Here is a 24,746-nt window from a genome sequence, read left to right on the forward strand (position 1 = left end):
TCCTATCAGTTAACCCTGAGCAACCAGATTCTGTTTCTGGTGATGCTGGTAATAAGGAAATTCCCTTTATTTCCCTGCCCATGTGTCTCCCTGGACAACCCCATTCTCCCCCTGCCTCACCATTCGCTCCTGCAGCTGGGGATGTAGGTCAGTAAGAGTGGGTGGGTGAGAAAGAACAGAGAAGAGACTCATCCAGACATGACACCCTGTAGGGCAGCAGTGACAACACTTTAACCTGAAAACTGCCTGAAAATAGACTGTGTGTCTATGACATTATGCAAATCATATGCAAAGTCAAGAAGCCCTCTGTCTCTATTTCGAGCAAACTGAATGTGGCCCTGGTGGAAGCAGCTCATTCCAAGAGTCGCCCACCCAGAGTGACGATTACACAGCTAGCATCAGTCCCAGCCCTGGGAGACTGGACGCAGGACGTGCACCCCCCACTCCTCCCCCAGGACAGGGACTTCTAGGCGTGAGGACTTTGCCATCTCTTGGGCTGTTGATCTTAATGTTGGTGAGGATATGGAGGAAACAGCACCTTCCTTGGAGGCTGGTGCAAGGCAGGACTGAGGGAGGATGGTGCCTTGGAGGGTGGAGAGAAAAACTGTTGGTGAGGCCTTGGCAGGGGAAGGGGTGGCCCTCCACATCAAGGCTCATATTCCAGGAGCTACCCTCAGCCCCACTGTGGCATGCTATAGCACCTATCACCCCTCAGGGAGGGCCTTTACCACACAGATGGTCCTCTCCCTCTTTGTCTAGATAGGGAAATTGGGGCCTGGGGTCCCTGAGGAAGTCAGGGCAAAGCTGCAGAGAAGTAAAGTGAGCAGAGGGTTTTTTTCCTCCAAAGGCAGGCAGGTTCCCTGAGGTCTACTTGTAGGCAGGGGCTCGGACAGGGTGACTTCCCAAGGGCTCTTCGCAAGAACTGGAGAGCAGTGAGCCAATCTTGCCGCAGATCCTGCTCAGCGTTCACGTACCCCTTTCTCTGCAATTTCCCCACTGCCCTTCTCCCCACTCTCCAACCATAGCCTGGACATCATGGGGAGGACGTAAGGACAGAGTCTGGCATGCACAGGGGAAGGGGAAAGCCTGCCTTTGCTGGATGCTAGCAATGCTCCTATTTCGTCAAAGCTGGTCTGAGGCCGGGTGCCCGAATCCTCTGGGAAGGCACTGTGTTGTTGGGGGATCCATGAACCCAGGGTAGGAGGTTCCAGGCATGAGGCCGCCTTGGGGGTGCAAGGGGCCACAAGGTCATCTGTGGTGTAAGGTGTACCCTTCCTATGTTTCCCTAAGAGGGCATCTAACACAAAGGCACAGATTTTCTAAGCTGGGCAGTCCCATGGGCCAGGACCCTCTCAGCTTCTTTTAGTATCTGCCTCCCCCACAGCATGTCCCCGCCCCGAATTTCCGGGCGTGAGAATGGGATGTGTGTGTGAAGTGCCTTCTGATCCCAGGACAAGGTAGGTCCCCAGGGAAGGGGATCTTCCCATGCTGGGAATGGGGACTGACTCCTGGCAAGATGGGGACCCCATTTGAGAAGGGAAGTGAGAACAAGGAATTGAGGAGGGAGGGTCCAAGCTGCCGGTTCGGAAGCAGAACGCTCTTTGCTAGGTGTGGTGTTAGGGGGACAGTCCCTGCAGAACAGCAAGTCAGTGAGCACACAGACGTTGGCCCCCGGGTACGGGTACGGGGAAGGCTGCCCCACCCTGCCCGGAAAGGCCCTGCGGTCCCTGTGTGGGGATGGGAGGCGGCCGCTGGGCAGCCCTCGGCCAGCAGAGGGCGACGTGGCAGGTGCGGCGACCAGGCTGCTCCCAATCTGGGGTAGGAACTGAGATTTGGGCCCCCGCGGGGGTCTGAGCAGGGGCGTGAGGAAACTGTGACCTGTCTAAGGGCAAAGCTGGGCGTGTATCCTGGGACCCTCTCCTCCCCGGATCCCTCTGGTTTTATCTGGACCTCTGTGACGGGCCACTGCAGAGGCATCGGCCTGGGAAGACTCCGGAGCTCAGGATTTAACCATGGTTTATTGCAGACCTATTGTGTGCCAGGCATGAGCCCAGTGCTCCCACAAACAGCGTCTCCAGGTACGAGAAGTGTAATTTCGACCCTGGAACACCTTCCTGCACTCAGACAGAAGCATGTGCAGACTGCTCTCAGCAACGCCACCTCCTTCACTCCCTGGCCACTGGGCCCCCTTCTCTCTACCTGTCCCCTGTCACTCCACTTCCTGCCCCAGGCCTTCTCTTAGGGATTTTCCAGGCTTTGGGGAGCTGCTGCTTTCAGTTTCTGGCTGTGGGGTCTCAGCAGGAGTTTGTTCCAAAACCCAGTAGAAATAAAATCCTTCAAGAGGGAGATGATTTGTGGGCTGGGTGGATTCCAGTGACCAGAGGATGAGCAAACTCTGCCCTAATGATCTGGGAACCTAGCCCATCCATTGAGCTTTCTGTTTTCACCCAGTTTCACTTCCTGGTTCTCTTCCGAGCCTTGCACAATGCTGGGAGACAGGCCTAGAAAAGTGCCACCATGAGGATGGTGGAAGACACACATAAGATGCCGGCCTGGGGAGGCTACTCTGGGTCATTACAGCAGGAGCGGGGAGAGCTTTCTTCACTGCCCTGCCCCTAGGCTGAGGACGACTAAGGCCAGGTCTTCCCAACCTTGGGGCTGTCCTTGTCCATAGCCTGAGTCTCCACCCCCGCTCCTTATATTCCTCAAGCTCCCCTCCAATCCACTTCCCTGCAGCCCACTTCCCTGCACCCAGGGGCCAGGACAACCTGCTCCATACGTGAGCATACATACATCCTTGAAATTTCCAAATGCCAAACTTTCTGTGTGTCTCTCTAGAGCCATTGAATTCTCCTGAGACACACTCTCTGGGCCTGGCCAGGGGTGTGGGCCTGAGCCAGGGGCCAGTAGGGGAGCTGGAGCCTTCTTGGATGGAGCCAAATTTCTTTTGAGCCTTGGAAGCCTTGGAGGAAGCCGCCCTGCAGTCCTGGGGCAGAGAAGACTATGCCACAGAGAGGGCGAGGGGCTGGCTTGTGGTCAAAAGGCCCAGAGCTGTCTGAGCCCAAGGGTGGCCACTGGCATGGTTTTAGGCAAGAACTGGAGCTTGCAGACTTAGACTAGGAGGTGCTCCAGACACTCCTTGAGTCAGGTAAAGTTATTTTCAAACCACCATCTTGAGGCAAATTGCCAGGGGCTGGAGCATAAGGAATAGATGAGACTGAGGAAGTTAGCTCTGATATAGGCTGAAGTGTCAGAGAACTAGAGCTAAAGAAGCCTCAAAGGACATCAGGACCAAATCTTCCAATATGTAGATAAGAAACAAAGGTCCTGGCCAGGTGCGATGGCTCACACCTGTAACCCCAGCACTTTGGGAGGCCGAGGTAGGTGGAACACCTGAGGTCAGGAGTTCGAGACCAGCATGGCCAACATGGTGAAACCCTGTCTCTACTAAATATACAAAATTAGCCAGGCATGGTGGCATGTGCCTGTAATCCCAGCTACTCGGGAGTCTGAGGCAAGAGAATGATTTGAACCTGGGAGGTAGACGTTGCGGTGAGCTGGGATCATGCCATTGCACTCTAGCCTGGACAACAAGAGCGAAACTCCGTGTCAAAAAAAAAAAAAAAAAAGAAGGAAAAAAGAAAAGAAAAGGTCCTGAGACAGGCCTGCTTTTGTCACATGGAGCAAACATCCAAGGTCAGACCTGGGTTGGGTCTCTTGACACCCACTGACCTTTCCCCCTGCCATGCTTGGCCTCGATATCCTCTCAGTTAATCTGAAAGTCCTGGGCCTTGCCCATCTGACCTGCCCTTTTTCCACTGGCCTGTGATCCTGCCACACCTCAGTAGGACCTCTTAGGATTTAATGCCCTAGTAAGTCAGGCCCCAGCTCTCTCAGGCAGCTGACATTCAGCAAGCTGTGCTCTTGTTGAGGAGACACAAAGCCCAAGGCATCATGGAGCTGAGATACAAATCCACAGAGAGAAACTGATGGGCCCTGGCTCTCTGGAGCTTATGCTAGAGGCTGAGGCCTGGCAGGGAAGTGTGTGCCAGGGGCTGGACAGGGCCCTGTGCCACCCTGGCAGCTCTGGTGGGGCAGTGGGGTTGATCAAGGGCAGGGGGCAAAGTGCAGGCCCAGGCTCTGAGTCTGGGACTGGGATTCCCTGGCTTGGCACTCTGACTCTGGAGCCTCTTTTGCATCCTGTCCCGGGAGTGGTAGGGGGTGCACCCTGCTGGCCATAGGGGTGGGGAGAGAGCCAGGCGTCAGGGAGCCTGCCGCTTTGAGCAGGCCAGACAGCAGGGGATCAGATTTCAGCCCAGCTGTATTTTTGGCTGGGTGGGCTGGGGGCCGAGCAGGCAGGCGCAGCTGCCCATCCCCAGCACACACCACACTCACACTACCTCTACCCAGATAGGGCACCATCCACTGCCCCCCAGCCCCCAGCCCCCTGCAGGCAGAAAGGAATCAGGTGCTCCTGGGCTACTGAATCACTTTAGGCTTCTCTGGACTGTTGCTAATTTTTTGTAGTGTCTTCTTGATCCGCAGCGCAGTGAGTCGGGCAGAGGGGTTTGGGTACCAGCACTCCCGCATCATCTGAGCTAGGCCTGAGAGGACCTGGGGGTTGGGAGAGAGGTGCAGAGGAGAGGAGGCAGAGAGAGAGATGCAGAGAAGAGGAGGGGATCGGGAGAGAGATGCAGAGGGAGGTGGGTCAGAGAAGATGGGAAGAAGATGAGGAGGATGGCCGGTAATGGGGAGACATAAGCAGGAGAGAAAGGATGAGAGGAGGGAGATGAGAGCATTGGAAAGGAGAGCGAGAGGAAAGACAAGTGGTGAGAGAGAGAACAGAGGATGACAAAAAAATCAAAAATGGAAGAGGAAGAGAGTAGAGTGAGAAAGGAATGGAGAAAGACAGGGCGGACAGAAAGAGAGAACTCAGATCTTCAGGAGCACTCAAGCCCCCCTGGGCAAGCAGTGTCTGTGAAACACCTTACCCCCATCCCCACCTTTGCCAAGATCCACAGGAAGGGGCCGATTCTTCAAGCCTGGGGGCTTGCACATCCCCATCCACAGCCTAAGACCCCAGTGCAGAGGGCAGTGTCTTCCAGCCCCTCCATCAGCCATGGCTGGGCCCAGGGGACTGTGGAAGTGGGAACTGCCCTAAAAATGCAAGTGTCCAGGGAGCAACCCATCCCAAAAAGCTCATCAACCCATCCCAGGAAGCTCATCAACCCATCCCAGGGCCTGAAATGAGCTGGCCCCACTTCTGGCTCCTGAAAGTGAGTGTATGTGTGTGTGTACAGGAATGCATACACGTGGCTTTTTGCGGATATGTATGTTGTACAGAAATGTATGTCTATGTATACATATATGTATACATATATAGAATATATTCATTCTTTCAGTAAATATTTATTAGCACCTATCGTGAGCCAGATACTATGATAGGTAATAGGGACATAAGGGTGAGCAAAACACGTTCTTTGTCCTCACGGGGCCAACAGTCTGGCATATATGTGCATGTGTATATTTCTGTGAGTGTATGTTCAGAAGGATATTCACGCTTGTATGTGTTGATATACGTGTGTGTGTCTTTGTACAAGTGAAGTGTTTTGAGAAAAAACAAGGACAAACAACAACAAAACAACAACAAACAAAGACAAATAGCAAAAAAATACCACAGTGGTCAGGTGTGGAGGCTCACACCTATAATCCCAACACTTTGGGAGACTGAGGCAGGAGGATCACTTGAGCCCAAGAGTTTGAGATAAGCCTGAGCAACATAAAAGACCTTGTCTCTACAAAAATTTTTAAAAATTAGCCAGGTGTGGTGGTGTGCACTACACCTAGCTATTGGGGAGGCTGAGGCAGTAGGATCAGTTGAGCCGAGGAGTTTGAGGTTACAGTGAGCTATGACTGTGCCACTGCACCCCAGCCTGGGTGACAAGAGCGAACAAAACCCTGTCTCTCAAACACACACACACACACAGACACACACACACACACACACACACACACACACACACACAGAGCCACAGATAGCCTCTGACTTTTCACAGGGAAGGTGAAGGTTCTTAAAATCCCAGAATGACCAGATGGCCCTGGGGGCAGGGAGCATGGGCCAGGGTTGAAAGAGGGAGTACCTAGAGAGGTGCCCTAACCAGGACACTCAGTATCTATGAGATGAAGCAGAGGCCTCAGACACAAGTTCCTGGGCCCAGAAATCCCAGCCGTGAGCCACCACCCCACGCCATCCTAGTCCCAGCAGAGGCCTCACCGGGTCTGCAGCCAGCCGGTTAGGGATGGTGGGGGTCTGCTGATCCACACACACCACCTTCTTCATGTCCTCAAAGCTGGGGTCATTGGGCACCACATCATAGAAGGGTGGTCTATAGTCCTCCACGATGCCTGGAAATGGAGAATGGACAGGACAATGACTTGGGACTCTAAGGAGGCCCAATACCACCCAGAGGACAGCCTTTTCTACCCTCTACCCAAGGGCCAGAAACCAGTGGCCTGGACACACTACCCCTGAGAGGGACAGTATAATGCAATAAATGTGTTTCTAACTAATATTAATGACTGCCATTTGTTTTGCACATGGCATGTGCCAGATATTCTGCTGTAAACACTTTACGTGCTTTATCCTGTTTGTCCTCACAACAGCCCTGTGGGGTGGGTACTAGTATTACCTCCATTTTACAGATGAAGAAACTGATGCTCAGAGAAGGGGGGCCCAAGGTTCCACAGCTAGTAATGGCAGAGGCAAGACTCAAACCCATCTCGGATTCCTAGGCCAGCCTTGTTCCAGTCTTTCCTCAGCTGCCTTCCACCCAGTGCCCGGGACTGCTCCCAGGCCCCAGCTATCACACATGCCTGATAATAATAACACCAAATGTTTACTGAGCGCTGTATGCCAGGTGCCGTCCTAAGAGCTCTGCATGAAATCCTCACAGCAGCCCTATGAGGTAGGTAATACTATGAGCTCCACTTTATAAGCCAAGAAATGAAGGCCAGAGAGTTTAAGAAACTTGCCTAAGATCAACAGATAGTAAGTGACAGGGCTAGGATTTAAGCCCACAGTCTAACACCAAAGCATGTGCTCTTGACCGCTGAGCTGCACTTATTTTTTTACCCAGGTCCACATAACATCACCCAGTGTCAGGGATGGCACAAGCCTCTGCTGACTCCTGCAGCCAGCACTGACCCCCTCCTCTTGGTATCCCAAGTTCACAGTTTTTAGTAGGAGCTTTCTGAAAACAATGCCGGTGGAGCTGCAGACAGCTCCGTGCCCCATCCTGTTTCCCAGCCTGAGGCTGGGGGCCATGGCCACACAGGCCGCAACCTCGATAGAGCCTTCGCCAGCTGTTCTCCCCATGGCCAGCTTCCAGGCCGGCCCCTGTGCCGCTCACGCCCTAATCAGTGCTGCACAGAGGCCTGAATGTGTCTAATGGGCCTTTAATCAGTGCCGGGGCTGACACCAGATTACAGTGTTTATAATGCGCCGCGAGTCCGTGTGGGGCTGATGGAGCTTCCCCCTCCACCCCAGGCAGCCTCCTCCCAGCCTTTCCTTTCTGCCCTGCAGCCTGGTCCAAGGAGCCTTGGCTTCTTCCAGGTTCCTCTTTCCCCCGATCCCGGTCTCCTTAGAGCCCACTCTGGCAATTCATGCCCGGAGTCTTGAGGAATCTAAGCACCTCGTGAGTCTCCCCAAGGGACCGGTGACACCACACCCTCTGTTTTCAGTTGTTGACCACCGAGGACAAATGAAGTCTGGCATGGGGCTGGCTCCTGGTAGATGCTCAGGAAATGAGGACATCCTTGTCCCCAAGAAGCAGGGCTCCAGCCATATCCTGAGGATTGTCCCCAACCTGTCACGACTCCTGGAAGTCCCTCACCATGGACAGCCTCCTCAAAGGTTGACAATGCTCCCACCAGTCTAGACGACCCACCCATCCTCCGTCCACTCCAGGGCTGAGAGAACATCGACCTCAGGGCTGCCTGCCCAGGGCAGGTCCCTCTACCTGTCGCGGTCCCTCTACCTGTCCCAGTCCCTCTAAATCAGAGTCCCCTGTGGCAACCCACAGTAACAACGAGGCAGCAATAAGCAGGCAGTGCAGGCACTCACATGCATTGTGTGCATGAGGAAATCAAGGGCCAGAGAGGTTTAAGTGCACACAGTGATGATGAGCACTGGCCCCGGGGCAGACTGCCCGGTTTCGGACCCTGATGCTGCCTCAAGCCCACTGTCATTCTGTGCCCCCATCTCCTCAACTGTAAAATGGGGACAATATGACGTCAGGCACTCATTCTATCTACAACAATAACAGCCACTAATATTTAGCTCTAGATACTGTTCTAAATACTTAGATTATCTCAACAACTGGAAGCTATTTTTATTCTCATTTTATTTATTTATTTTAATAAATTTTTTTTCTTTTTGAGACAGGGTCTCACTCTGTCGCCCAGACTGGAGTGCAGTGGCATGATCTTGGCTCACCGCAACCTCTGCCTCCTAGGTTCAAGTGATTCTCCTGCCTCAGCCTCCCGAGTAGCTGGGATTACAGGTGTGTGCCACCACAGCCAGCTAATTTTTGTATTTTTAGTACAGACAGGGTTTCGCCATGTTGGCCAGGCTGGTCTTGAATTCCTGACCTCAGGTGATCTGCCTGCCTCGGCCTCCCAAAGTGCTGGGATTACAGGCATGAGCCACCGCACCCATTTTACAAATGAGGAAGCTGAGGCACAGAGAGGTCAAATAACCTACGCACGGTCATGGCAAGATCAGGAATAGAACCCAGGAAGTCTGATTCCAAGCCTATGCTCTTAGCCACTAAGCAATACCACTGCCTTGTCCATACCAAAGAATTAAATAATACATGTAAAGTGCATAGCATGGCATCTGGCACATATTTAAGCTCAATCAATATTAGCTGCTATTAATATTTCTGTTATTGTCATGTACCCAAGATTTCACAGCCAGACTCACAGACCCTGTTATCTGTTTTTAAGGTTTATACCTTAAAAGGTCACTCAGCTGAACCAGCTGGTGGGCAGCATGGAAGGGGTGCCAGGAGGTCTGACTGCAAACCTCCCAGGCCATGGGCACTGGCCATGGCTGGAAGCCCCTGGCTCCACAGGCTGATTTCCCTTTCCCTACCCTGTGTAGGGTGGGCCCTCACCATTCACGATGGTCCGGCGGGCAATCTCCCACAGCACCAGGCCAAAGGCCCAGATGTCAGTCCACTTGTAGGACTCAAAGCAGTCCGTGCGGATCTGCTCGTCCAGCACCTCGGGCGCCATGTACCGCTTGGTGCCCACTCTCGGGTTGTTGCCGATGTCCAGGTAATCGCTGCCCTGTGAGTGCATCACAGCCAGGCCTGTGGGGGTGAGGCCTGTCACTCCTGCCCCTCTCCCAAACCTGGGATCCAGGGGGCAGGCAAGGTGGGGACTGAGAGAAACAGTGGGACAGAGAGGGGAAGGCAGATGGAGACCTGCACGGAGATGGGCTGGAAGGCAGTGGCCACAGAGAGAACCATGGCCCCAGGTACTCTTTGCTTGTGTAGTGCTCTCTAGGTTCCCAAGAACCCAGCGAGATGTGAGTGGGCAAGGCAGGCATTATGAGCCCACTTCACAGAGCAGACCTGGAGGCTGGTGATGGGGAGGGATGTAGTTAGCGAAACCAGGATGAGAACCCAGGTTCCTGGCTCCTGCCTCCTTTCTCCCAACTCCTGGAGCCAGGATGGTATGGTGGAAGGAATCTGGGGTTGAAAAGGGTGTTCAGACAACTCGTGGGGTCTTGCGGAGGAGAACTGAAACAACATGCACCTCTAAATTTTCAAGTGCTAATCATGGTCACCGCCCACAGGCAAAGGAGAGGAGAGCGCACAAGCTCCGCCCACCTGTGAAGGGCGCGCCCCTGCCCCGCCCGGCTCACCCAGGTCGGCGATGCAACACTGCAGGTTGCTCTTGACCAGCACGTTGCGGCTCTTGAAGTCGCGGTGGGCAATGGCTGGTTTGCCCTGTGTACCGAAGATCTCCACGTGCAGGTGCGCCAGGCCACATGCCGCGGACACAGCTAGCCTCAGAGCCAGATGGGGCTCCAGCGTCTGTCTCTGCAGAAAGTCGTAGAGGGAGCCGTGCTCGTGGTAGTGCGTGATGAGCCACAGCTGCGTGCTCGAGTTGCGGGAGGTCATGTCTGAGGCGATGAAGCCTGTGTGCAGAAAGGTTGGGTGACTCAGCCAAGGGGCTGGGGCTAAGGGAGGCTGGAGTCGTCAGGGTCAGGGTGGGGTTGGGGGAGAGGGAATGGACTGGGTCACTGCTAAGCTAGGTCTGGGGGTGGGGGTTGATGTGGCTTAGGTCAGAGACAGAGCTGGAGTCAGAGGTTGGGTCTGGGCCTGGCTTAGTGGCTTGCACCTGTAATCCCAACACTTTGGGAGGCCAAGGCAAGAGCACTGCTTGAGCCTAGGAATTTGAGACCAGTCTGGGAAACATAGGGAGACCTCGTCTCTACAAAAAATAAAAAAGTTAGCTGGGCATGGTGGCACATGCCTGTGGTCCCAGCTACTCAAGAGGCTGAAGTGGGAGGATCACTTGAGCTCAAGAGATTGAGGGTCCAGTGAGATTGCACCACTGCATCCCAGCCTGGGTGACAGAGCGAGGCCCTGTCTCAAAAATTAAATTAAATTAATTAAATTAAATTAAAAAAAGAGGTTGATGCTGCAGGTGGGCTGAGAGTCCTTCAGGGTTCTGTTAATGTCTGGAGGTCTGCAAACTTGAGCCCTGAGTGCAGGGGGGCAAAGCCCCAGGCCTGGCACAGCTGGCCTCTCCCCTTGCCTAGGATGTTGTCGTGTCTGAGCAACACTGTGTTATAGATCTCAGTCTCCCGGAACCAGGACTGTTCATCCCTCGAGGAGAAGATCTTGACGGCCACACTCTCACCGTGCCACAAGCCCCGCCACACTTCGCCATAGCGGCCTTTTCCTGATGGCCAGAGGGGAAGGTGAGGGTTACACACTGGGCACACAGAGCCCTGGAAGAGCCCCCCATCTTGATGCTGCGCTGCCTCCCTCGCCCACCCCACCCACAGAACCCCAGACCCTTAGGTTTAACTTAATCCAGACCCAAACCCAGTGGCAGGCCACCCCCAGCTGCCTCTCGTTCCACCCCGGTCCTGCAGAAAGAAGAACCTAGCCCTGGCCCGTCTCCAGCCCACTCCCTGCCCAGCAGAATTCCAATTCTGACCCAGGCCTAGCACCGCCTGTGATTCCAGTAGCCAAGAACTCTCTCACCCCTCCAGGCTCATGAGAGCCCTTGGTCCTCATCCACCGGGCTCACCCACTGCTCACCCACACACTCCACCAAGGCAACCTGCCGTGCCACTGTCCTCTGCACCAGGAAGGGGAGCCCCGAGCCACTCCCTGTGGTGCAGTCACTGTCCAGGAGGTCCTGGGGGTACGGAGAGGCCACTGAGAGGCTGCCACAACCAGCCACAGCCCCCTTCTCTATCCTCGACCTGGGACCTGCTGGGTCACTGCAAGCTCCTCACTCGCCCAGCTCCCCACCGGCTCTAATCTCTGGGTGACCCCTCTGATTCTGCAGTTCCTATCTGCCCCTCCTACACCCTGTGTCCCAGGTCCCCAGGCCCATACCCCCAACATGCTGTCGCCCTGCTCAGATGCTTTCAGGATGAGACTGGACTCTCCCAGCTCGCTGTGCAGGCCACGCTGCTTCTCCTGCCTCCGTCGGACATGCCACAGGCCCAGGACACCCAGGGCCACCAGGGCCAGCAAGGCCAGCACGGGACCCAGGATCAGGGCCAGCTGGCCATCTGTTCCCGGCTGCTCTGAAGGAGGTTGGGTGGCTGAGGGAGGGGGACACTGAGGCTCAGCTTCCACTAGGTCAGCTCCCCCCACCTCGGGCCAGACCACTCTGCCAGTTAGATCCCAGAGTCCTGCCCACCCGCTCCCCCGCCCCCAGCCCCTTTATTGGCCAGAGCATGAGAGGAAAGGAGGGAAGGGAGGGCAGGGGCCAAGAAGATGGGGAGGGAGTGCTAGGGCAGCTGGACGTACCCTCCAGCACCAGGGACACGTTGTGGTTGCAGAGGTGGCTGTCGCAGCAGTAGTGGTTGACGAACTCGGTGGGGCGCCCCCTGCAGAGCTCCCTGTGCAAGTTCCCGCAGCCCCGATGTTCCTGGGGGTGCCTCCCCTCCTCCCGCACCAGCACTACTGTGCACCAGGCCCCCCGGCAGGTAGGCCCCTTGCAATGTGGGCTCTCACACGTGCAGGTCACCAGCGGGCCCCGAGACGGCTTCACAGGGTCTCCTGGAAGACACACCGGAAGCTCAGCCACTGTGGTCCCAGCTCCCCCAGGCTGAGCCCGACACCCATTTCTGTCCTACTGTCCCTCTCGTCTGACCCCTCAGACAAACACCTTGAAGCTTTGGTCTCTTACTTTCATCCTCAGTCATCCTTCCCTCAGAACCCTCCCCTCAGAGCAGCTGACACTCTGAAAAGCAGGCTTTTGTCCCCTCCTGGCTCCTAGGTCCTCCCCTCCCAGTTCTAGGCTGGGCTGGGCCCCCAGCCCCAGCCCTGAGTGCTCTCCCAGGCTTGGCCTGCCAACACCTGCTCTCCCTCCACCCCACATATAGGCTTCCACCCTAGTCTGACAGAGCTCCAGCCTGCAGGTCTGGATCAAGAGGAGAGCAAAGGAGGGCTGGGGTAGCTGGGGGCTGTCTAATGGAGCCTCACTGTCCTCCACTCTCCAGTCAAGCTCCTACATTCTCCCCAGCTTCTCAAGTTCAGCCCCAGGCAGAGCTGATCTGGGCCCAGATAGCCCTTTCTGTATCCAGGTTCCTGTTTCCTAACTGCTCCCCCAGTACTCACCCTGGGTCACCAAGGCCATCAGCAGCATCAGAAGGCCTTTCCTGGGGGAGCCCAAGGTCATGGTCCCTGCAGAGAGGAGCAAGAGAGGTGGAGTAAGAGCCATGAAGTGTGACAGCCGCTGGCCGTGGCTCCCTCCTGCCCAGAGGAAATCACGGAGTTTTTTTTGGAGGGGAGGCAGGGAGGCCGCCTCCCTACTCCCTGCCGCCTGGCTTTGGGGCGGGGCCTGCAGGGGAAGTCCTGGTTCACTTCCCCATGGAAACCATCCTGTTAGAGGTGAAGGGTGGAGAGCAATGTTTAAGTGACTGAGAGCTTGGGGAAACCCTAGCTCTGCACCCCTGCTGCTGAGCTCAGACTGCAGGCAGGTTGGGAGAGCTGCAGGGAGCACCCAATTGGGGTAGAAGGAGCATCTCTCCAGCAGCTCCCCTTCTGTTCTGTGTCTCTTTCCCACTCCCTCACAGCCTCCACCCCTGCCTACCCTTTCCCAGTGCCCCCCCCCCAGCCCTGGCTGCCTCAAACATAAACAGGCTCCTGTCTTCACTTCCTGCCATTCAGGGTCCTGCCAAGCCAGGAACAGGAATCAAGATTGTTTAGATTGGGGTCTGGATAGAACAGGCAGGAGTCACGCACAGCAGGGAACTAAGGGCATATTTTCAGGGTGGGCTGCAGCAGCCACAAGGCCTGGAGGGGCTTTTTAAATATGCCCTTAGTTCCTTGCTACCCTTAGTTCCTTGTGCCTGGGACACCCACATGACAGAATTCTAGGTGGACATCCTGTGAATCACAAAATCCAGCTCCTTGTTTTACAGAAGAGAGGAGTAAGGCTCATACAGGGAAGAAGACTTGTCCCGGGTCAGACAGGACTCACTGGCACCAGCAGGCGTACATCCCAGGTTTCCAGACTCCTAATCAAGTGCTCTCTTCGCTCTGTCCCTATCCAGTGGTGGCAGCCCATGTCTGAGCCCTCAGGGCTATAACAACCACGCAAAGCTCGGACGGGGCAGGGTCATGCCAGGTGTAGAGAAACCTCTCTGCAAGCTCACCAGAGTATAAGCTGCCCTCTCGGAGCCGTTCCCTGGCCCCCTTCTTTCCCCTTGCCATCTAGGAAAGGGTGGGTGGAGGGCCAGTGATGTGGCAGGGGAAGTGAAACACACTTAGACACTGAATGTTTGACCTTCCATGGCTGACTAGGGTTGAACTTTTCCAGAAGTTTGTTGGAGAGTGTTAGGGGGAGTAATTCTGGTCTATGATAGTCCCCAATCCAGGTCCCACACCAACTAGTGCTTCTGAAGCCACCCAGTCTTCATTTCTCACAGGTTTAGAACCAGAAGATATTGGCTAAAGCTGCAGCAAGAAGGACCCTGGTCAGACAGCAACAGGACTTTCTGAATGGTGGAGCATGTGCAGGTGTGTGTCTGGGGACTGGATCCTCAGGCAGGGCACAAGGCAGGGAGACTGTCCTTTGGCATGACATGGTGAGCCTGACAGGGCTGGGCACATGGCCACAGAGGCTTCAGAAAGCCCATAGTCTAAGAATGGTGCCAAATGAAGACCCAAGATGCTGAGGCTCTGAGGGCAGTATGGCTAGGGGTGGGGTAGGGGGGCTTCATAGGCCTCTCTGGCTGGTGGCAGGCCTGGCCTTCCTGCCTGGGCTTCCTCTGCCCCAGAGGCCCAGGCTGGGGGAGGAAACAGAGCCCTGGGCTGCTGCAGCTGTGTCCCCAGCCTCTGCCTGACCTCCTGCCTCTTGCCCCTCCCGCAGCCAGTGAGGACTCTGGCTAGCACTGTGCGGCAGGACTGACGGTGGGATGGGATGGAGAGAGCACCCTAGAGGAGCTGAATCTGCCCACTGGGGTACTAGCAGGAAGCCATCCTTGGCAGCCTTTGCTAGCCCAGAAAGCTGCAAAGGAGAGGGTTTGAGGTGGAAAGAAAAAAGTGGCTAACAATAAGGCTAAAATCCGGCATTCCTCTAGGATCCTCTGTCCGTACCTCTACTTCTCTGGCCGTGCCCCAGTCCACCCTCCTTCTACTTTATCACGCATCAGAATCACCTGAAGTGCTCACTGAGAAAAGCATATTCACTGGTTTCATCCTCACTCCAGACTCTGATTCAGTCCTGGAATCAGCAAGAAACATGCATTTTTTAAAAGTTCCCCAGGGAGTTCTGATCAGTTTGTGTGGGCACAACGCTAAGTCTGGTTCCTCTGCTTTCATTTTGCTGTACAGGGCCCTGCTGGGTGAGTGGGAGTGGGATGCAGAGGGAGGGGACACTCACTCCCACCCAGGATCCTCCCCATCTACTACAGAAGGGACAGCCAAGGGTAAACACCAAAGCTGGGACGTGGTGACACTGTGGAGCGAGGCTGTCTGCATCTGCAGAACCCATCTATGGTCTAATCCTGGGAATGTGATGGAGTAAAATTGGGACTGTCCAATTTTTAACTGGACCCAGTGTGAGATCAAGTACAGGAGGATGCTGAGTCCTGACCAGTCCAAACTCAGAGCTGACTCTGTACGATTTACCCTGAAATCTGACTGTAGCACAGACAGACTCCTGGGGCCTGGCAGGATCCTTTCACTTCTAAGCAAAACTTTGTGAAAGATCTCCTGCTGACAGAAGCATCACTATTGTTGGCCAGAAATTACAGACGTTAAACTAATTTCAAACGTTAGCTAAACACTATGAAATACTTAATAATAACAGTTAACCTTCTCTGAGTACTAATTATGTGCTAAGTACTGAACTTGAATGGTTTATCTGATTTAATCATCACAACAGTCCAACGGGGGAAAGTGAGGCTCAGAGATGTTCAGTTTCTTGTCCATAGTCACTGAGCATGTCTTAATAAACTTAAATTGCTGATAATAAATCCTTCCTTGGTTATTGTTATTCCTCCAGTTGTTTGGGGTTAGATGAGTCCCTCAAAGGAAGAAAAAGACATGGGTCTCAGTGGACGTGTACAAATTGCCCACTACTGTTGTTATTAACGGGTGCCCTACTCAGATTTGTTTAAATGAAGACAGCGTTTTTGTTTGTTTTTAATTTTTTTTGAGACAGGGTCTTGCTCAGTCGCCCAGGCTGGAGTGCAGTGGTGCAATCATAGCTCACTGTAGCCTTGAACTCCTGGGCTCAAGTGATCCTCCCACCTCAGCCTCCCAAGTCCCAAGGGACTACAGGGGTGCAGCACCATGCCCAGTTTTATTTTTAGTAGAGATAGGGTCTCACTATGTTGACCCAGGCAACAAAGGTGGTGTTGCTGCCCAGAAATCATCTGTTTGCCATAGGCTTAGTCAAAGTCTGAGCCTCAGGTGGGGAGAACCAGAGTCGTGGTATGCCCGAAAGGTGCTTATCAATGTTTTTCTCCCTAGCACACCTGAAGGATTGATAAAACCTACTCCCATCAACGGCAGTGGCTCAGCACAGCAGTGATCTTCACAGGGCTGGAGAAGCGCCATATCAAGCACAACCTTCTGGACTCACTCTGCACTTCAGTAGGCCTTACCCCAACAGCAGAGGACCAGACCCAGCTGTTCATATTGGGTTGCCCTTACGATTCATCCATGTGATTTATTAGCCCTTCACAGCGGGGTGATGCAGTGGAACATCCAGGTGATGCCTGGATTTTCAGGTCTCAGGCAGACCATGGAGGCAGCACAGTGTAGCACAGAGGTTAGGGTGTGGGCTCTGGAGCATGGAGACCTGGGTTCAAATCCTGCCTTTGCCACTTAGAGGTATGAAATTTGAGACGTTACTTAAACTTTCTGAGGCTTAGGCTTCCCATCATATGTAAAGTGGGAATAATAATAGTGTTATCTCATAGGTAAAATGTAGTACAATTATTTAGCAGAGTATAAGTAGTACACAGTAAGCACTTAAATGTTATCAAGACCCCAACCATGCCATTCACCCCACCATCCAAGGAGTTTTGGACAAGTCCCATATTCATGTCTGTTTCCTTTTCTGTAGGAAGGGGATAGTAACCCCTCTTCCACTAGCTTGCGGCCAGGATTACATGAGAAAAAAGATAAATATCTAAGTGTCTACATAGTTAGTACTCAATCAATGGTAGCTATTTCTAACAAACCAATGAAATGGGGGGACAGGTGAGAGGACAGGTATTAGGACAGACCCTGACTCAGCCAGAAGCTGGCCATACATAGAGAGGGTGAGAGCAACTGTCCATTATGCCCCTGTCCTTGGAGAAGGAAAGAGGAGCTGGGGCAGCCAGCCCAGCCATGGGTTTCACAGCACTGGCCTCCATGGAAAATCTGGGGTCCCAGCCTGGGGGAAGACTGGGATCCCCTTTGGCCTGGATCCTGAAGGAAGGTCGTGGCAAGGAGGTGACTGACCATGCGCGGCTAGGGTGAGACTCCTAGGTTGGAGTGATAGTGTCACATTCCTCAAGCAACAGCTGGAAGGACTGACCTGGGAAAGGTGAGCTCTGCTGGGAGGCTCAACAGCTGTGGAAGCAGGCATTCACTCCAGGTCCACCCAGCGGCCTGGAGGACCTGTGATCCCTTCTATGTGAGTAGAGCAAGACAAGAATCCCACTGCCCATTTTATGAAGAGGGTAGAACAGAGAAGTGAAGTCACTGACCCCAGGTCACCCGACTAGAACCAAGTTTCTGATTTCCAGTCCAGTCTTGTCCAGTTCCCTCCAAGTCTCAGGTAGGGTCGTGGGAGCTGTGCGCGGTCAGCCAGGGGCAGCTTGCCTTTCTAATGAGCTGGGACTGAGCCTACCGCGACCACTCTGCGGTGACTCTGGGGTCCGCCCGAAGGAAGGGCCCACTGAAGCGGGGGTCAGGCCGCCCGCCACCCGGTCCCGTCCGCGGACCTCGACTCACCTCTGGGCCCGCTCTGCGGGTGGCGGGGCGCGAGCCTTCGGCGGACCGGGGCCACCTCCCCTCCACCGCGCGGCCGCAGTTGCACCGCGAGCGCTGGACGGCGGGCTGGGGTCCGGGCGCGGCCCCGGACCGGGCTGGAGCCGGGGAGGGGCTCGCTCGGCGCAGCTGGCGCGGCAGCCTCCCGGGACTGGGATGGGGGCTGGAGCAAAAATGTTTCTTATTCCAGCGTCTTCCTGCCTGGCCCAGTTCCACCACTCCCTCCTAATAAACCGTTTCCTTATTGCCCAGCTCGCCAACTGGCCGCCGCTCGCCCCTCGCTGGGGCTGCAGGACCGGGACCCACCCCCGCGCCGCTCCCAGCCCCTCAGGGCGGCCTCCCCTCCCAGCCGCCCGCAGCTCCCGGATCGCTGGCCCGCACCCGGGCCGGGCCTCCCACATCCGCCTCCCCGAGGGGGCGGGCCTTGGACTCAGGCCGTGGGGGTCCTGTGGGGGTCCCATAGGGGTCCCGTGGGGTCCGGACCCACAGCCGTGGGAGACAGAGCCGAGACTGTAGGCAACGTCTGGCGGCCGGAGTAGTGGGTGGCGGTAGAGGGGGATCGGCTGGCAGCAGCTGAGGGGCCGCCTGGAATCGGGGCGCCGGGAAGGGGCCACCGAGGAAGGGACAGGCGGGGGTGGGACGGGGAGGGACACTACCTATCCTTACCCCACCCTCAGCCCGGGGGTCCTCGGTCTAGGAGGCTTGGAGCAATGAGGGCAGAGTCTGGGGCTAGCAAAATCCAGATACGTTTTGGCTCCGCCCTCGGGAACTCCCGACTTGGCCCAAATCCTTCAGTCCCCTCCCTCGGGCCCCTTCATCCCCCATTTGTCCCCTCCTCTCTTCAGCAGCCTCTCCCGATCCGCACTCAGCACGGGGGTATACAGGCCCAGAGGACAGCCTTGGGTTAGCCCTGAGGATGGTTTGAGCCCTTCCTGGCCGTTGTGCAGCTGGGTGACAAAGACACCCCCGCCCCGCCAGGGACGGTGAGGATGGAGGGACACGCTGGGAGCAGCCTTGGACCTTCCCCTTCCAGGCAGGGCCCCCACCCCAGCAAATGGAGCTTTAGATAGAGGTGGGGAATGGAGCCTCCCTGGAACTCTGCTGACACAAGGCAGCTGGGGAGGGAAGCAGAATGGCTTCATACCGGCAGGGGAGGGGGACACAGACTCTTCCTGATGCTCCTGCACAGGCTGGGAGCACTGACCTCACTGCCCTGCTTTGCTCCAACCATCTAAGTACCTGCAGGACTCTGGTCTTAGTCCTAGCCTCCAGGTTATCCACAGAGACTCTGAAGTCAAACTACCTACTAGGAATGCAGGCTGGTTGTGTTACCGTAGGCTAGTGACACCTCTCCATGCTTCAGTCCCCCATCTGCTAAATAGGCATAGTAAACCGTGCCAGCCTCATAGGGTGGTTGTGAGAATAGAAGGAAATGATGCTTATCTCAGCTCATAGCAAAGATGCTGGCTGGCTGAGCCTGACTCAGAGGAGGCCCTCAATGAAGGCGTTCGTTAATTAAATGAATAAATGAAAAGGCTGGGGAGGGGGTGGCCTCAGAGACACTTGGAAAGACGTGGGTATTAGAAGCAGGAGTAGACCTCTAAGCTGTCTTACTCTAATATGGGGATTCTACAAGATGAGCCAGGGACCCCTCCTCCTGCCCCGCCCCACCTTTTGACAGGAATAGAGGCTGGGGGAGATAATGGCTAAAAGCTCAGACAGGCATCAATTATTGACTGACCTCACTTCCTCTGCTGAAACCCTCCCCATCCCCCACCCCACAGCTGCTTCACAAGTTGTGAGCGTTGTGAATTCCCAGAACCCTGACACACCCAAATTTCAGTGTCAGGACAGAACTGTGTCCTGCAGCCAATAGGAAGTACTATGGGATTACGATATCTGCTCTTTCAGATTATAGCGGCCACTTGGGCTCTCTACGAGCTGGAGAACTGGGAGCCTGGCCGCAGGTCTGTCTTTCACACTCTCTCTCCCTGCTCCGCTATGGCTTCTGGTCAACCTTTTCCTCCCCCAACCCCTGGATCTCTGTCCTGAGAAGCGAGAGTGGGGGCTTCCCAAAGGAAGCCTTTAGTCCGAGAGGCACACTGAGCACAGAAACTTCGAGATGGACAAAAGCTGAGAGTCACTTCTGACAGTCAGTGGGGGATGGAAGACTATCTGGACCAGAGTTCGTGAAACAGATAAAAATAGAGTACATTTTGGGAGCTGGAAGAGAGGACCCGGGGGGGCTGGAGTCTGTTCATCAGTGCTGGAATCTTCCCCATCTCCCCAGAGCACTGAGCCCTCTGGCCCCTGACTGGTGCTCTTTGGGGCTCTTGTGAACCCCATGCCTTCCAAAGCACACAGAGAACCTGGGGGAGGTGTCAGAGTTGGAGATCCAGAGTTGGAGAAAGCCCTGGAGAGTCATCCCAATGAGAAAAGGGAAAAGGAATTACAGACTGTGTCCAAGTCTACAAGAATTAATTACTCAGAGGGACCAGCTGTTCCCCATATTCAGTGAGGACAGAACAAGAGGAAACAGGCCCAAAGGACAAAGATTTAGATTTAGATACTCAGAAGGATTTCCCAACACTGCAGGAAGCAGAGGCCTGGAGATTCTGTGTGGGGTGAAACCTCAAGCAGATTCTCATCTGTGGAAGGTGGGTGACATGGAGTCTGTCAGGAAGGCAGGGCAATGGACACCTTCACCTTTCAGGACCAGCTATGAGTATTAAGTTCAAGCATCATTCTTTTTTTTTTGAGATGGAGTCTCGCAGTGTCGCCCAGGCTGGAGTGCAGTTGCGTGATCTCAGGTCTGCCTCCCAGGTTCAAGCGATTCTCCTGCCTCAGTCTCCCAAGTAGCTGGGATTACAGATGCGCGCCTCCACGCCCGGCTAATGTTTGTATTTTTAGTAGAGACAGGGTTTCACCATGTTGTACAGGCTGGTCTCGAACTCCTGACCTCAGCTGATCCACCCACTCAGCCTCCCAAAGTGCTGAGATTACAGGCATAAGCCACCCCACCCAGACTCAAACATCACTCTTGATACTAGTGCGGGGCTGGCTTCATGGGAGTGTGACCTGTGCAGATGCACAGGGCCCCATGCTTGGTTTAATGCGCTGTCATTGCCATCTTAAAATTCTTAATGATATATTTTTTTCCATTTATTTAGGTCTCTTTTATTTATCAGTGTTCTTGTAGTTTTCAGCATTTAACTCCTTTATGTGTTTTGTTACATTTACACTTTTTAAAAGCAATTATAAACAGGATATGCTATTTTTAATTTTTGTGTCCATTTGTTCATTAAATTATATAGAAATATAATCGATTTTTACATATTGATCTTGTATACTGTGACCTTGCCGAACTCACTTATTCAAGGGGGTGAGGTATTTGGGTTTTCTACCCCTCATGGATTCTTTGGGATTTTCTACATCGACAGTCATCTGCATCTGCAAATAGAGACAGTATTATTTCTTACCTTCCAATATGCATATCTTTTATTTCCTTTTCTTACCTGACTGCACTGGCTAAAACTTCTAGCATTATGTTGAATAAGAGTGGTCAAAACAGAACAGCCATCCTTGCCTTGTTTCTCTTAGGAGAACACACTCGATCTATTAATCATAATGTTAGCCGTAAGTTTCTTGTAGTAGCCACTCTATATCAGATTGAGAAAGTTCCCCCATTCCTCTTTTTTGTGTGTGTGTGTATTCTTATCATGGATGGCTATTGAATTTTGTCAAATGCCTTTTCTGCAGCCACTGATACGAATTGTGTAATTTCTCTTTGTTAGTCTGTTAATATGGTAGATTATGTTGACTGATTTTCTCTTCTTTCTTTTTCTTTTTTTTTTTTTTTTGAAACAGAGTTTTGCTCTTGTTGCCCAGGCTGGAGTACAATGGTGTGATCTCGGCTCACTGCAATATCTGCCTCCTGGGTTCAAGCGATTCTCCTGCCTCAGCCTCCCTAGTAGCTAGGATTACAGGTGCCTGTCACCACACCTGGCTAATTTTGTATTTTTAGTAGAGAAGGGGTTTCTCCATGTTGGTCAGTCTGGTCTTGAACTCCCGACCTCAGGTGATCCACCCGCCTCGGCCTCCCAAAGTGCTGGGATTACAGGCGTGAGCCACCGTGCCCAGCCTATGTTGACTGATTTTCTAATAGTGAACCAGGCCTTACATCCCTGGAATAAACCCACTTGGTTATAATGTGTACTTCTTCATTATATATAGCTCAATTTTATTTGCTAATATAGTAATTTGCTGCATAATGAAGTTTCAGTCAAAAATATTCCACACATACAATGGTGGTCGCATAAGATTATAAATGGAGCCAAAAAATTCCTGTTGCCTACTGACGTCGTAGTAACGCATCACATTACTCATGTGTTTGTGCTGATGCTGGTATAAACAAACCCACTGCGCTGCTAGCCATAGAAACATATACAGCACGTACAACTATGTTCAATAAACAATACTTGATGAAAATGACAATGCTACTGGTTTATGTATTTAATATCCTATACTTTTTATTATTATATTTTAGAGTGTGCATCTTCTATTTTTAAAAAAAGTTAACTTTAAAGCAGCCTCAAGCAAGTCCTTCAGGAAGTATTCCAGAAGGCATTGTTATTACAGGAGACAGCAGTTCCACACATTACTGCCCCTGAAGACCTACCAGTGGGACAGGATGTGGAGGTGGAAGACAGTGATAATGATGATCCTGACCCTGTGTAAGCCTAGGCTAATGTGTGTGTTTAATTTAAAAAAAAATTAAGTACAAAAATGAAATTAAAAGTTTTAAACATAGAAAAAAACTTATAGAGGCCGGGCGCGGTGGCTCGTGCCTGTAATCCCAGCACTTTGGGAGGCTGAGGTGGGCAGATCACCTAAGGTCAGGAGCCTGAGACCAGCCAGGCCAACAGGGTGAAACCCCATCTCTACCAAAAACACAAAAAATAGCTGGGCGTGGTGGCGGGCACCGGCAAGCCCAGCTACTAGGGAGGCTGAGGCAGGAGAATCACCCCAACCCAAGAGGCAGAGGCCGCGGTGAGCCGAGATCACGCCATTGCACTCCAGTCTGGGCGACAAGAGCAAAACTGTATCTCAAAACAAAACAACCAGTTTTTGTCCAGTTCAAGGATTATTTTGTCTGTCCTTCCACCCTGTTATTGCGCTCATCCAATGAGTTTTTATTTCAGTTACTGCAATTTCCAGTTCTAAAATGTCCATTTGGTTCTTTGTATCTCCTAAATTTTTATTATTATTTTGCTGGGACATTCTATTTCTTTGTTGAGATTTTTTAATTTTTTTCATTTGTTTCATGATTGTTCTTAATTACTTACTGAAGCCTTTTTTTTTTTTTTTTTTTTTTTTGAGATGGAGTCTCACTCTTCCTGCCCAGGCTGGAGTGCAATGGCCTGACCTTGGCCCACTGCAACCTCCGCCTTCTGGGTTCAAGCAATTCTTCTGCCTCAGCCTCCCAAGCAGCCAGGATTACAGGCACCCAGCTACGCCCGGCTAATTTTTTGCATTTTTCACTAGAGACGGGGTTTCATCATGTCGGCCAGGCTGGCCTCAAACTCCTGACCTCAGGCGATCCACTCGCCTCAACCTCCCAAAGTGCTGGGATCACAAGCATGAGCCACCATGCCCGGCTACTGAAGCCTTTTTTTAACGGCCACTTTAAAATTTTTGTCATACGATTCTAACATCTCTATCATCTCCGCGTTGGCATCAACTGTGTTTTTCATTCAGTTTGAGATCTTTCTGGTTCTTGGTATGACAAGTGATTTTTTTTTTTTTTTGAAACTGGATATTTGAGGTATCATGTAATGAAACTCTGAGTCTTCTGTAAATGTTCTGTTGTAGCTGGCGTTTTATGATACTGTTCTGGCAGGGGAGGAGAGGGTACACATCTCGTTACTAACAGTGGGGGAAGAAGTCTAGGTTCTCCATTCAACCTCCACTGATGCTCATTACTGGCATGTGGGGGTGGGAGTTCCGCTGGAGGGAGTAGGAGTGCCTCATTACTGCTCCTCCACGGCCTCTACTGACACCTTCCCGGGGAGTGGCTTCCTTATTGCTAGACTGTGGTCAAAGTCTAGGCTCCCCTTTCACCTTTGCGGGTGTAAGTGCGGGACTGCACAGTTTTTTCTGTGGTGTGGAGCTGGAGCAGAGCAGTGATTGTTTAAAAGTTTTCTGCCTCACTGGGCTGCTCTTTCCTGGTCTTCTGGCTGGACAGGGCAGCTTTTGTTGGCACTTTCTATGTTTGTGCCCACTGGCATTTTCAGGTCGTCGGCTTCTTTGGCTCCAATTCTCTGCCATAGGCCCTGGCTTTCTTCGGGTTGAGTTTGGGTTTGAGAGGCGCCCCTGGCTTGAGCTTGGCTTTGGGGAACTGGGATAGGTAAGTCATAACTGAGTGTTCGTCCACATCCGGGTGAATGGTTTCTTCAGGAGTGGTGACCTGTGGGACACCCAGCCATCATCTGCCTGCTGCATGGCTTCTCCTGCGTTATCCACAGGTTTCTGTGGGTGCCAGGATTCCCAGCCTGGGCACAGACCTGGAGCACAGCTGTCTACCAGGGCTCTCAGGGCTTTGCTGTCTTGCCAGTTCTGGCTAAAGTTGGTGATGGGCAAGTAGGGGACCTTGTTCAGAATCCACCCCAGCAGCCTCTGCTTCCGCATCTGCTTCTTGGCATCATCATCCCCTTCATCCTCACACACGGGCGTGGAGATGGAGTAGCGGAGGATCAGCGTCCACACCAGACCCAAGATGAGCTTCAGGTTGCCATCCACAGTGGCTTTGCTATCGATGGACACGAGCTTGATGCTGTCACGGTCCAGGAACTCGAGCGCCACGGACACGTTCTTGAGCTGCATCTGGCGAAAGGTGGGCCGCTGATGGTACTTGAGGTACATGTGCTTCTGGCTGAGCACCTCGAGCAGCGCAATGGGCCGCAGCCCGTCGCTCAGGTCAGCGCCAATGCCGTT

The 24,746-nt window shown here is 53.3% G+C and overlaps 1 protein-coding gene across 10 annotated transcripts; it reads right to left on the reverse strand.

Annotated features, from left to right (window-relative positions):
* Nucleotides 1–1,999: 1,999 nt before the first annotated feature.
* On the reverse strand, nucleotides 2,000–18,484 carry ACVRL1 (activin A receptor like type 1). 10 transcript variants are annotated; one of them, XM_063785622.1, is made up of 11 exons: nucleotides 18,420–18,484; nucleotides 17,718–17,916; nucleotides 12,879–12,944; nucleotides 12,066–12,317; nucleotides 11,646–11,857; nucleotides 11,343–11,442; nucleotides 10,831–10,977; nucleotides 9,932–10,207; nucleotides 9,177–9,374; nucleotides 6,275–6,405; nucleotides 2,000–4,614 (listed from the first exon to the last, which is right to left on the reverse strand). In XM_063785622.1, exons 3-11 carry the CDS (start codon nucleotides 12,937–12,939, stop codon nucleotides 4,480–4,482), a joined length of 1,512 nt encoding a protein of 503 aa, XP_063641692.1. In that variant the 5' UTR covers nucleotides 12,940–12,944; nucleotides 17,718–17,916; nucleotides 18,420–18,484; the 3' UTR covers nucleotides 2,000–4,479. The 10 variants fall into 10 exon arrangements, with proteins under 10 accessions (XP_063641692.1, XP_054519287.1, XP_063641691.1 ...); XM_054663312.2 differs by having other exon boundaries at nucleotides 9,932–10,211; nucleotides 10,835–10,977; nucleotides 18,420–18,481; XM_063785621.1 differs by lacking the exon at nucleotides 18,420–18,484 and having other exon boundaries at nucleotides 9,932–10,211; nucleotides 10,835–10,977; nucleotides 17,718–18,077.
* Between the last annotated feature and the right edge of the window lie 6,262 nt (nucleotides 18,485–24,746).

Source organism: Pan troglodytes, chromosome 10, assembly GCF_028858775.2.
Source record: "Pan troglodytes isolate AG18354 chromosome 10, NHGRI_mPanTro3-v2.0_pri, whole genome shotgun sequence".
Lineage (NCBI taxonomy): Eukaryota > Metazoa > Chordata > Mammalia > Primates > Hominidae > Pan > Pan troglodytes.